The 11,353-nt window shown below is 56.0% G+C and overlaps 2 protein-coding genes across 3 annotated transcripts in view; both read right to left on the bottom strand.

Moving 5' to 3' along the window:
* Positions 1-10,142, bottom strand: part of SETD5 (SET domain containing 5) — a 63,652-nt gene extending 53,510 nt beyond the window's left edge. For both annotated transcript variants that reach the window (XR_014318196.1, XM_082768236.1), the window contains exon 1: positions 9,969-10,142. The gene's annotated coding sequence lies outside the window, so the exon portion shown is untranslated. The remainder of the gene's footprint in view (positions 1-9,968) is intronic.
* A 969-nt stretch (positions 10,143-11,111) lies between these two features.
* Positions 11,112-11,353, bottom strand: part of LOC309881910 (serine/threonine-protein kinase SRPK-like) — a gene marked incomplete at both ends in the record, with an annotated part of 15,534 nt that continues 15,292 nt past the window's right edge. The window contains one exon of the mRNA XM_082768469.1: positions 11,112-11,332. Within this exon, the coding sequence (XP_082624595.1) occupies positions 11,112-11,332 (221 nt within the window). The remainder of the gene's footprint in view (positions 11,333-11,353) is intronic.

An 11,353-nucleotide genomic window follows, 5' to 3' on the forward strand; every position in this document is an offset into this window, starting at 1 on the left:
CAGTTGGATAGGAGAATGATCTCAGCGCAGGAGGAAAGCAGCACAGTTGTACTCCCCGGCAATGCAGGCAGGCTTCGCGTGCACTGCCATCCAAGAACAGTTTGCCACAGATACTCCGAAGGCCCCTTCACATGGTTTATCAGTCCTGACGGCTACAAATCAGCAACAGCACAGTTCAGGCTGAGAACAATCTCGTAGCGTTACAATGCTGGTGAGAACAAGCAGGAAAAATACCCTGCCTTGTGCTACACGGCTTCCCCAGCCCCAGGTCACTTGACTTTCTCACCTGTCTCCACCAACATCAGAATTAAAAGCACTGACTGCTTTACTACACTGCTGAAGGACTCTAAAGGTGCAAGAGAGGCAACTCAGCACAGCAGAGCACAGACACGTGGTGAGGACTGGCGTGGACGAGACAGCTACCTGTAAGAGTCTGAAAGAGGCAATCTGCACCACGAGCTCTGTAGCAAAGAGCCCTGTGTTACCTCCATATCTCCAAAAGATGTCCTATGCAAGCTAATCCCTGGTTTGTGCCCCGATTTTCCTATCAGTACAGCCAGTGACACATGGAGATGGCAGCACACTGAATCCACGTCACCAGCACCAGAGTGGGGACAAAGTGCCCTGGAAGAACTGCATCTGGAACTTGGGTTGGGGAAAAAAACCAAAAAGACCATGGTATGAACCACTAGAAATCCCAACACACTCCCCACTTAAGGGCATTCAAAAGCAGCCTCACCCTGTGCCATGGCCACCTCACTTGTTTCACCCCAGTCACTGCAAGCTGCAGACCCACACATGCACCCGGGCTGAGAACCTGCAGCCTTCCAACAAGTTCAGCTGATCGTTTTAACCGAGATCTTAACCCGAGCTAAATTAAACCCTCTCGATACTAACACAACTCCAAAGCAGTTCCCGTTGTTCACGACAAATTTTTACATTTTAAGCCCACACGCTATTTCTGTCAAACCATCTTTCTTAACAACTCGGGTAATTTTATTTTACACGAGGCAGGAAAGTTTCCGTCATTTTTCAGATGTATGTCAAGGCCATTTATTTCTTCCCTCCCAACCTTCCCTGCACGTAAAACTGCAAATATCCAAATTCCTTCAAATGTTGCCCCAACACGCTCCTCTCACGGGAACAGCCTGCTTTGCTAGCAGTCAGAGGAGTGAATCCCTAAATCCTGGCACCAGGAGAGCAACAAAACGCTACAAGTTCTGCTCCCAAGAACAGTTTGCTCTTACATCACCCCCATCCGCTGCATGATACGGTAAAAAAAAAAAATATGAATTTTCAGCCCAAGTAGTTGTCCTGAAGGATCCTGGTTTCATTTCTGTGCAGTTCTGTGAGAAGCAATGTGTGTTGACGTCTGGACCAGTCATTGTGCTCTTCCTGGTACCTTCTCCACTGAGTTTCTGCTGAGCTCAGCCTCAAGCTACCAGCCCCAATCTCCATCCCAGAAAGGCCAAACCAGCGACAACAGATTTCAGCATCTGCCCTTGCTTTCAGAGTAAGCTCACGCTGTATTCTTTCCTAATTTATTACTTCCATCTGCTTAGGCAAGAGTTAGAAACACAGGAGCAGGAAGTAGGAGCTGTGACACAGTGATTTTACTTACACATGTCGATAGTTTGTAAGTAAAGTCCTTTCCCAGCGCATATTTCATCCTCTTACACATTCTGTGAAAGGTTCACAAAGGATATTCCACATCTGCAGTGCTTAAAGACACTCCTCCAAGTGATGGACTCGTGCTGATGGATGCAAGCATTTTGGAACCCACCTTAAAATTCCCTGACCCTGGCTGTGCTCAGACATCTTTTGGGAGTGAAGCTGGACGGGCAGCAAGCTCCTCCTCGGAGGAACTCAGTGTGTAAGGGATGCCACCACATTGGGAACTGCGCCCAGGAGCCTCCCAGCCCAGCACAGGCACCCCAGCAGAGCCTTCCCAAAGGGGAGCACCGTGGGCATACCCCAAAATACCACGGTGCCTGTTGCTTGTAGCAACTTTCTACCTTCTTTGCTTATTCTAGCACGGCTGACTTGGGGTTATTTGTGAAGATTTTCACTAAGTAATTACCCTTAAAATGGATGACACTTCTTGCTTATGAGACATACCGCTCAGGCCCAACGCGAGTTTTTGCACAGCAATATCCACCTGGCAGTGTCACGACGTGCTAGCCTTTAAATAACTTTCTCCAAGCTCCAATGGCCAAAAAGCTGCCCCGAGTCCCACCAGCCAATGCAGGCAACAGCAAGCCCAGCCCGCAGCATGCAGGCAGAGCAGCACACAGGGAGGTGCAGCACAGCCACTTGCTCTATTTCAAACACGCTGCTACAACCAAGTTCTCCATATTAAAGAAACAGGATTCGAGTTTCGACTTCAACCAGCCTTGGCTGAATTAGGTTTTTGCATTGTTCCGGCCTCACACATATCTCTATTCCTTCCTCTCAGCACCGCTATACACAATGCTTGCTCCAGTTCTCTTTCCTACTGCATCTTTTATCCATCTGATTGACAACGTACCCTCCCTAATTCATAATTTTGTGCATGCCTCTCTAGCTCACAAGTCATAATGACCCGCAAGTCGATGTGAAATACAGACTAATTACCAGGTGGAAAAAATAAAGAATAAGGAACATTGTGTAGCACGTTTATTTATACAGATGTTTGCAGTGCTTGTAACACTAATTAATATTTTGTCATTTTCCAAAATGAGGCATCACTCGAGCTCTGTGCCGTATTTGCTTTCTGCAGAAATATACCTGCAGGAATTCGCTGTTTAGGAACAGCCGAGCGGCACAAGCTGGATCTGACACCACACCACCACTGCAGACACAGCCTGGGTTGAAGGTTTCACCTGACCAGCTTCCAGAGCAAAACGCCAGCTGAAGGAAAGCCCACGGTGCCCATTTCTGACCGGGGAACTGAAGCTTTATCCAGAAGCACAGCCACCGAGGGAATAACCCTACAGTGCTTCGGGCTCCTGGCCAGTTCCCAGCTCGCAGCGGCCACCGGAGGGTTACGGGATCCAGCCGGCGTGCCGCCCCGAGGCGGAGACCCCGCTTCCCCTTCACTGGTCCCCACCACATCCTCTGCACTTCCACCCAGATGCTCTCCCCTAGTCATTTTCTGAGGGCTCTGGAAGCTCGTCAAGTCTTGGCGAGCCAATTCAATTCGCTCTCTTGGAGAAAAAAAAATTAAAAAAAAAGCGACAAAGAATCCAGCAAAACCCCAAACCTAAAAATAAATAAATAAAACAGCTTTCTGCTGGGTTAGCAAGCTGCGTGAGCTCAGAAGGGGACCCAGCGAGCAGCAGGGCTGGCAGGAGACCGCTGGGGGGTGAGGACGGAGGAGCCAAACCCCCCCGGCTCTGCAGGCGAGCCGTGGACGCGGCTGCCCGGCGTAGCTTCACCCCGGGTAACCTCGCGCGCAGGGTGCAGCGCTGCAATAGTTTCGAGCTGACTTCAGCTGGCACGGCGTCAGGGCAGCCTCCCCATCCCCGGCTGCACCGGTGCTGGCCCGGCCCCGCGGCCGAGCAGAGGCCAGCAGAGAAGCCGGGCGCCCGGGATGAGAAAGGCGCCGCTTCGGGGCCAGCTGACCTTCCTGACAGCTCTCCACCAGGGCAGGCACACGTTGGATCCAGGAGAAATGATGTTGGGAAGGAGAGCAGGGCAGTGCTGGCAGCACACTGGGTCACCTTCAACCATGGGCAACAAAATCCCACAGAAAATCGTGCAAGGAGCGTGCGGTCACCAGCTCAGAGCCCGACTTTCCCCCTGAGTATCCTTGTTCCCTGTTAGCCTCCGGGCTGATCCCCAACACCCCAGAAATTCATGGAACTGCGAGAACCGAGGCAGAAGGCTCTGCAGTTGGGGGGATCCTGCTCGGTGCGCAAGCAGCCGGCCTGTCTTGCACTCGCAGGAAGCTTCCAGAGCCTCGCTGTGGCAGAAGTTAATCTACAGCCACATTACTGAAAGCATTCCTGCAGCATGATTATAAGTTATTTCAACCTAATGCCACTGAAACACAGGAAATAATTTGTTTTGGTGTCTTTAACTAAAGACTTGAAGTTAAAACAGGAATTCGGAGGGCTCCTATGCTCTTCCATTACCTCAGCCTACACGGACCTACGCACGGACACCGCACCCCAGGGTGAGACGAGCTCACACTCAGCGGTCCCAGCTAAACCCCCAGCTCACCCCAGCTTCCCAATCAGTGGTTCTTGAGCTTTTTTCAGAGGGCTCCTTCCTGCCGACCAGCCAGGGTACGTGCTCACGCCTCCACTCACTCCAATAAGCTCATCTGGTAATTGCTCATTAGGGGCAGCTTCCACGCCGGCATCCTGAAGGGTGCCAGTGCTAGAGAGTGACCGAGAGTGTTGCCAGAAAGCTGTAATTTGGGCAGAGGCAGGGCTGGGAAACACGGTTATGCTGAGAAACACTGCTTTGTCGTTGGGCTGGAGCCACGAGGGGAAGTTCAGGTCCTCCCGGTGCCATCCTCTCGCCTCTGCAGCTCCGGCACTCGGTCCCAGCAGCGAGCTTCTTCCCCTCCTCCAGCCTGAGCAATGCCGGCTTAAATGGTCTTCCTTATCCAAATATTTCCATGCAACACAATCCTCTAAAGCACCAGCCACTTTATTTCCATGACACAAAGCCTGTGCACTACCATGAGACTGCATTCTCTGACTCTGACCGGTTAAGGCCCCGAGCTGTGTCTTGACTTTTTGTCTTTTCCCAAATCCTCACCAACAGGTCTGTTCTGCTAACAAGTCCGATGATGGGATCTCATACTCGTTCCCTATCACAGGCTCGCCTTTCAACCTGCCCATTTCAAAGCCGAGAGGCTTCTTCCCAGTATCCCACCTCCAAGCTGCCTTCTGCGCCACTGGCACAGCAACTGCAAAGTTTGGCCCTGTAAAAGAAGAAGGGTGCAGAAGAAAACCCAGCCCAGCACCGCGGGCTGGCAGAAGCTCCCCGAGGATGACTGGAACACGCCTGAGTCAGGAAATGAGCAGCTACCCAAAGCCAGACAATGCCTTATTGTCAATGTATATGATTGCAATTGTAATCGCTCTCTAAATACGGACACATCAAAAGCACGGTGACCTTTCTACTCTAAAATTACTCCGAAATATTTTAGGGCTTAAGCGTTTTGTTTTCAAAACTCACTCGCATTCTGTCTCAAAAGGCTGCTTCTAAGTGAGAAAAATAACTAAGCTCGTTTAGAATGGGATGAATTAGACAAAAAGTTTGCTGCCTGAAAAACTGCGCCGATCTGGCTGCTTTGGATACCTCCCCTCTGCTAAACTTAGCCCTTCCGTGACCCCCAGGAAGGAATGTGAGACCTGTCTACGTTATCAAGTTTATACGGATTAAACTTTAGCATAAACAACAGCTCACTGCTGAATTTCACTCTAAAAGCCAAATTCCTGCCTGTTTCTCAATGCCACCGGTCTCCGTCCCTCCCTCTTCATCTCCCCTTTTTCTTTACGTTTGGTGAACATGGGGCTATTAGATTCCTGACCACAAAAGAAATTACTTCTCCTGCTCACGAAAAGCTCACCCGTCAAACTTCTGACGAGTCCTCCCACATTTTTCCACCTTGAAGTCTCAGCACACCAGTGCACCTCTCTGAATATTTCCCATATTCCTCATTAAAACATTGTGTGCGCGCTTGGTAGGAGGAAACTCACCGAGAAAGCTTTTCTTTCCCCAACCTGTTATTTAAAAATGTGTTTGTTGCGCTGTTTAAGCATTTAAATTAGATGTAAGGACCAAAAAAGTTGCAGATTTACAAGTGAAACATCAATATTGACACTCCTGGGGGGTGTTGTCCACAGAGGCTGGTGGTAAGGCTACCATCCACCGCAGATTTCTTCTTCTGGGCTACGGCTTTTCAAGTTCAGACTCATCAGTTGAAGCGAGGGAAAAATCCCTTTAGCTATTTTTGTTACAGGAAAATAATGCTTCACCGGCTCGGCCGTGGGGGGGATGAGCAAGAACCTCCTGATCCGCCGTGGAGCTCACCCTCCAAGACAAAGAGCATCTTTGCTAATTATAGAAAGCCAAAAATTAAACTAGAAGTCGAGAAGAAAAAGTGCTTCCCAGCGTGCTCGGTGGGACTCGCTGCGATTTCAGCAGCCCGGCAAGTCCCACCCCTCGGTGCGCGCAGCGGGGAGGCCGGGAGCGCCGCACATTCCCCCCGCTCAGCAGGGACAGGGGCCGCTGCGCGGATGATTTGCTGCAGGAATACTGGAAAATTGCCACCAAAATAGCAAATCCTGGAAAAAAAGTAAAAACACACCACCAAGAAACCCCAAGCAACTTCAGCAAGGAATTAAGGGAAGAGGAAAAGCGAAAGGAGCTCGGCTCCCGCAGCCCCAAGATGTTGGGCTCTTGCCGCGTGACGGTCTGGGGCTTTTTTGGGATGAAAATCAGCAAAAGGTTTGGGTGAAGCCAGACTGACATTTTTAAGGTAGAGTTTTGTGGGAGTTCAAACTTATTACGCACTAACTCTTGCCACCAGTCATGTAAGCCAAAGCCTGCCTTGAATGTCTAACAACTTGAACATACACGGCTGGTTTTGTTAAATTCAAAAGAGAAAAGAGCTACACAGACAAGTATAACGCCATGAGGTATTTATTTTAAAATAAACAAATGGCTGAAGTTTCATATGGTCAACTGAGATCTAACGTCTGACACACCAGGTATTTAAGCATACATTTAATGCTTTCAACTAAAGCACCGCTACTACTTCTTGTATGAAAACCCAATGCCTACTACAACCTTCCTTACATACTCAACGTAATATGAATTTTCGCTGGTAAAACTTCTTAATTACTCACAAAAGCAGCACCAGAGAACACAGACGTGTGTTTGCAGTGCAGTCATACCGCCATGAGAACAATGATCTCTGAATTTCCAAAACTCCGAGCACCCATCGGGTTTGTCCTACTACTGCCAGAGTAGACTGAAACATTTTTATCTCGTCACATCATTCAAAACAAGCTGGAAAAAGCCTGGCTGTCCAAAATGAAAGGCGGCACAGGCCACGAAACTGCGTGTCTGGGGCACCACACACTCAGGCCTCCCTCATATGCTTCGCACCTGAAAGCCTGAATTAGAAATCTTTTGTTTCATGAAGCATTTGGAAAACCTCAATGAAGCGCCGCTTTGTTTTTCCATTTTTTGCCCCCAAAGAGAGTACAAGCTTCCAAGAGTGCCAGGATGCTGATTCAACGCCACCTCTTTCCTATGGCATTTTTCAACTTTGCCCTATTACTTCTCAAAATAAGACGTGGCCGTAACTGAGTGCTCTTTCTAAAAAGGGCTTTAAACGTACGTGGGATTTCACCACCCCACCGTGGGCTATGACCTGAGGCAACACCAGCTAAGGAATATTGCTTTGGGCTCACTGGGGAGCTGACAGTAAAAGCAGGGCCTTGCCAGAGCGGTGTCAGTTATTCAACAGGATGCAGGGCAGCAGATTAATTCCCCATTAGAGCGGACGGGGAGGCTGTAAACAAAGGCTAAGGGGCACCGGAGGTGGTGAGCTGGGTTTTGATGCCCTCACAGCACGCTCTGCCCCAGAGCTGGGTGAGTTTTTAGGAGGGTTATGAGTTTTTCCCCTACTTCATGAGGCCAGCTGGGTGCTGGAGCCTCACCTGGAAACGCTACTCGGAGTACTGCATCCGCTGCCAAAGCGGATTTTAATCATTTCTCACGTTATCCTGCTCCTGGAATTTGCTTCAGGGGCTCAGCAATGGGCAGCCCAAAAGCCCGGGGCAGGGAAAGGAGGGGAGAGGGGCTAGCTCACAAAGATGGCAGTTGTTCTCTGCTGCCACCGCAGCCCCCTGGCACACCGCATACCTCGACCCGTGTCAGCCCCACCGAGCAGGCGGAGAGCTCCCTGCCAGCAGCACCCAGCACACAGACAGCGGCCGGGGACCAAGGCTTAGGAAAGGAGGTAAGAAAGGCGCTCGCTCTTCCTTCCAAAAAAATAAAAATAATAAAAAATTCAGAGGGAAGCTATTCCGCTCCAGCAGACAGAGCGCGGATGGGAGCTGGCAGATTCCCCAACACACAGTCACGGCAAAAATGGCCTCCTGCAAACTGTTCCTTCCTCGAGCCTCAACCCGAAGCCAGGAACCTTCCCCACGGCCACGGGACGTTTCGCCGCCGCCGCACGCTTTGCCACGGGGCCGCGCGAGCAGCCAAGGGTAAACTGCACGAGGGAAACTCTGCCCGCGGTCTGCTTCCAGCCCCCGAGTTGAGCCGGGCCATTATTTTGACTGCTCCCCGGTCTGTGAATGGAAAATCCCTCCTCAGCACTAGCGGGCTGCTGTCTGCCGCACACACCCACCGCACGCAGCAGAAATTCCAGTCAATAAGGCAAGTGGGGCCCAGCCGGTGGAAGGGGAGGAAGGAGACACACAAACAATAAGGAAAGCATCTGGCTCCGTTACTGGCCGGGAAGGAGGCTGGAGTTGAGGAGAGACACGGCTGCAGCCTGCAGTCAGCAGGAAGATCCCAGCAATTCTCCCTGGCCTACTTTCCACACAGCCCAAAATATCTGCGGAGGGTAACCCCGGCTTCCCAGCCCCGAGCGCGATCCCACAAAGCGCCCAACGAGGCCGAAACCCAACCCAGCGGGTTCAGCACGCGGGACCAAAAGAGACCAGGCTCTGCTCCGGGCCTGGGAAACGGCCCCAAAAAATAAAAACCTCTTAAAAAGGGGCTTTCCCTTTTAGCCAGCCATCTCCTCGGCAGCAGGCTAATGGAGGCCGCTCGGCTGGGCTCCCCTGGAGAGCTCAGCCAAACCTCCTGGAGCTCCTCTCATAGCAACCGCAGCTCCAGAGCCCGCAGCAGCAGCTGCTGTCACCGCCTTCCCCGCGTCCCCACAGGATCCAGAGCCAAGCGACGCCCTCCTCCCCGCACCTTGGCGGCGAGATGACTTCCTGGGTCAACCGCAAGGAAAAAAAAAAATAAAAAGGGGAAAAAAAAAAAAATCCCTGTGTTTCCTACGCGAGCAAGGAAGGGAAATCTCCCATTGCTGCTGAGGGAAAGGGAAATGGGATCAAGGTGTTGGGGCTGTGCCTTATGGGGTAACAGCCCTCCTATATGGGGTGGGGGGGGGGGATATGACGGGTATGGGTACACCGGGGACACCGGGGGGCACCCAGCCGTGACAAAAGGCCGGGCACCCCCCTTATATAATGCTGGGGGGCTGCAGGGGGGCTTGGGGGGACTGCAGCCCCACACCCTTTATGGGGGCAGCACCCCCCAAAAAATAAAACCTAAAATAAAGCCCAGAGGGAGCTGGGGTGGGCTGCGAGGCCTCGCACCTCGCCCAGAGGAGGAGGGGGGGGCACACACACACCGCAGCGCTGCCTCCCCCGGTTCTTCCCCCACGCCCCCCCCGGTGCCCCCGGTGCCCCCGGTGGCGGTGACCTTGCTCCGTGCCGGCCGCCCGCAGCCCCCTCCCGCAGCCCCCGGCACCATGAGCAAGCAGAAAATGCCGGGCACGCGCCTCCCCCCCCCCCAACCCCCCCGCCTCACCGTTTCCCTCCCTCTCTCTCTCTCTCTCTCTCCCTCCTTCCCCTCCTCCCACCGGCGGGGCTGCCCCGGGCCGCACGGCGGGGAGGAAGACGAGGATGAGGATGATGATGAGGAAGATGAGGATGAGGAGGAGCAGGGCAGGAGGAAGGCCGGCGGAGGGCCCCCCCCTCACACACACACCCCCCCGGTGAGGCCTCGCTCCGCAGCCCCGTGCCCGCCATGATGGCCCGGCCCGGGCCTCCCGCCGCGCCTGCACCGGGCCCTGAGGCGGAGCAACACCGGGAGCCCCCCCCCCCGGTTCCCGGTTCCCGGTAACCCCCCCCCTCCCCCTCTTCCAGTCCCACCAAGCACCGGGCACGGCCCCGCTGCCTCCCGCTGACCTCCCGCCGCCTCCCTGCCGCTCCTACCTGGCCGGCCCGTTCCCCGGGCCCCCCGCGCGGCACTAGGCCCGGGCTGAGCGCCGCGGCGTTTCCCGGGCAACCGGCGGCGGCGGCGAGCCCTGAGCGGCGGCCCCTCCCCCCGCAGCGGCGGCGGCGGCGGCCTCACCCCGCGCCGGGCGGAAACGGCTCTGGGCGCACGGGGATCCCCGGCGCCGGCGCCAGGGGCGCCCCGGCCCCGCCCACTCCCGCTCCCCCGTCGGCCGCCTCGCCCCGCCCCCCGGCGCTTCCCATTGGATTCCCCTCGCCCCTTCTGGATGCTCATTGGGCGGCGCCCGCCCGCTCGGAGGGGGAGGAGAGTTGATTGGCTCTCCCGGCTGCCAATCCAGCGGGGCGGCCCGCTGAGGGGGCGGCGAGGCGGGGCCGGCGGCGGCGGTGCCTGGCGGCCGAGGCGCGCTACGCGCGGGGGGGGGGCGGGGCCGGCGGTGACTCCCGCGTCGGGACACGTGGCAGCGACGAGGGGCGGGATTCCTGGGCGGCCGCACCGCGCATGCGCGGCCCGGCTGTGAGGGGAAGGGAGGGGGGAGAGGAGGAGCTGGCAGGGGGAGCGCATGCGCAGTGCGGCGGGCGCGGGGCCTGCCGCTCGGCACGTCCGCGCTGCGGGGGGGGAGGGGGCGGCGGGGTCCTGTCAGGGGAGGGCCCGCCCCCGGCCGCGGGCCTCAGGGGGGCGGCCGCCGCCACACGGAGCCCCCGCAGCGGCCGCGCTGAGGGCGAGGAGGGCAGCACAAAGCGCCGAGGCCCCTCAGCGAGGCGGCGGGGCCCGCCCGCTGCCCGTTACCCGCGCGCCGCAACCAATTTTTAATCGATAACCCCCCCCTCGGGCCGCCGGCTGAAGAAGCGATGCGTGTGGGACGCGAGCACGGCCGCCTTTAATCCCTTTTGCACCTTTTAGCTTTTTACACAACTCTCCCGACCCCACCGAGCACCTCCCGGTGCCCCCCTCACACCCCCCCCTCAGGCCCCCGGGGCACGAAATGGCCGCGGGAGGGCCCCGCCGCCCGCCCGCCGCCATCTTGTGCGCAGCGCCTCAGGGGGCTCCCGGCCCCGGCCCACAGCGCCTCAGGGGGCTCCCGGGCGGGGACGGTGAGGCAGGGCGGCCCCCGGGGAGGGGGGTTACCGGGGATGTGAGGGGGGTACCGGGGCCGCTGACGGGTCGTGGAGCCAGGCGTGCTGCAGGCACTGCGCGGCCGTGGCGCGGTGCTCCGGGGCGTAGCGCAGCGCTGCCAGGAGGAAGCTGGCCAAGGGGGCGGCCTCCTGCCTTCGCCAGCGGTACCTGTCCACCAGCACGGCCTGCAGGCTGCACGGGGAGAGCCGGGAGATCCGCAGGAGAGCGCCTGGGGGGGCCATGAGGAGCG

Source organism: Aythya marila, assembly GCF_965140915.1.
Source record: "Aythya marila genome assembly, chromosome: 10".
In the NCBI taxonomy this organism is placed as follows: Eukaryota; Metazoa; Chordata; class Aves; order Anseriformes; family Anatidae; genus Aythya; species Aythya marila.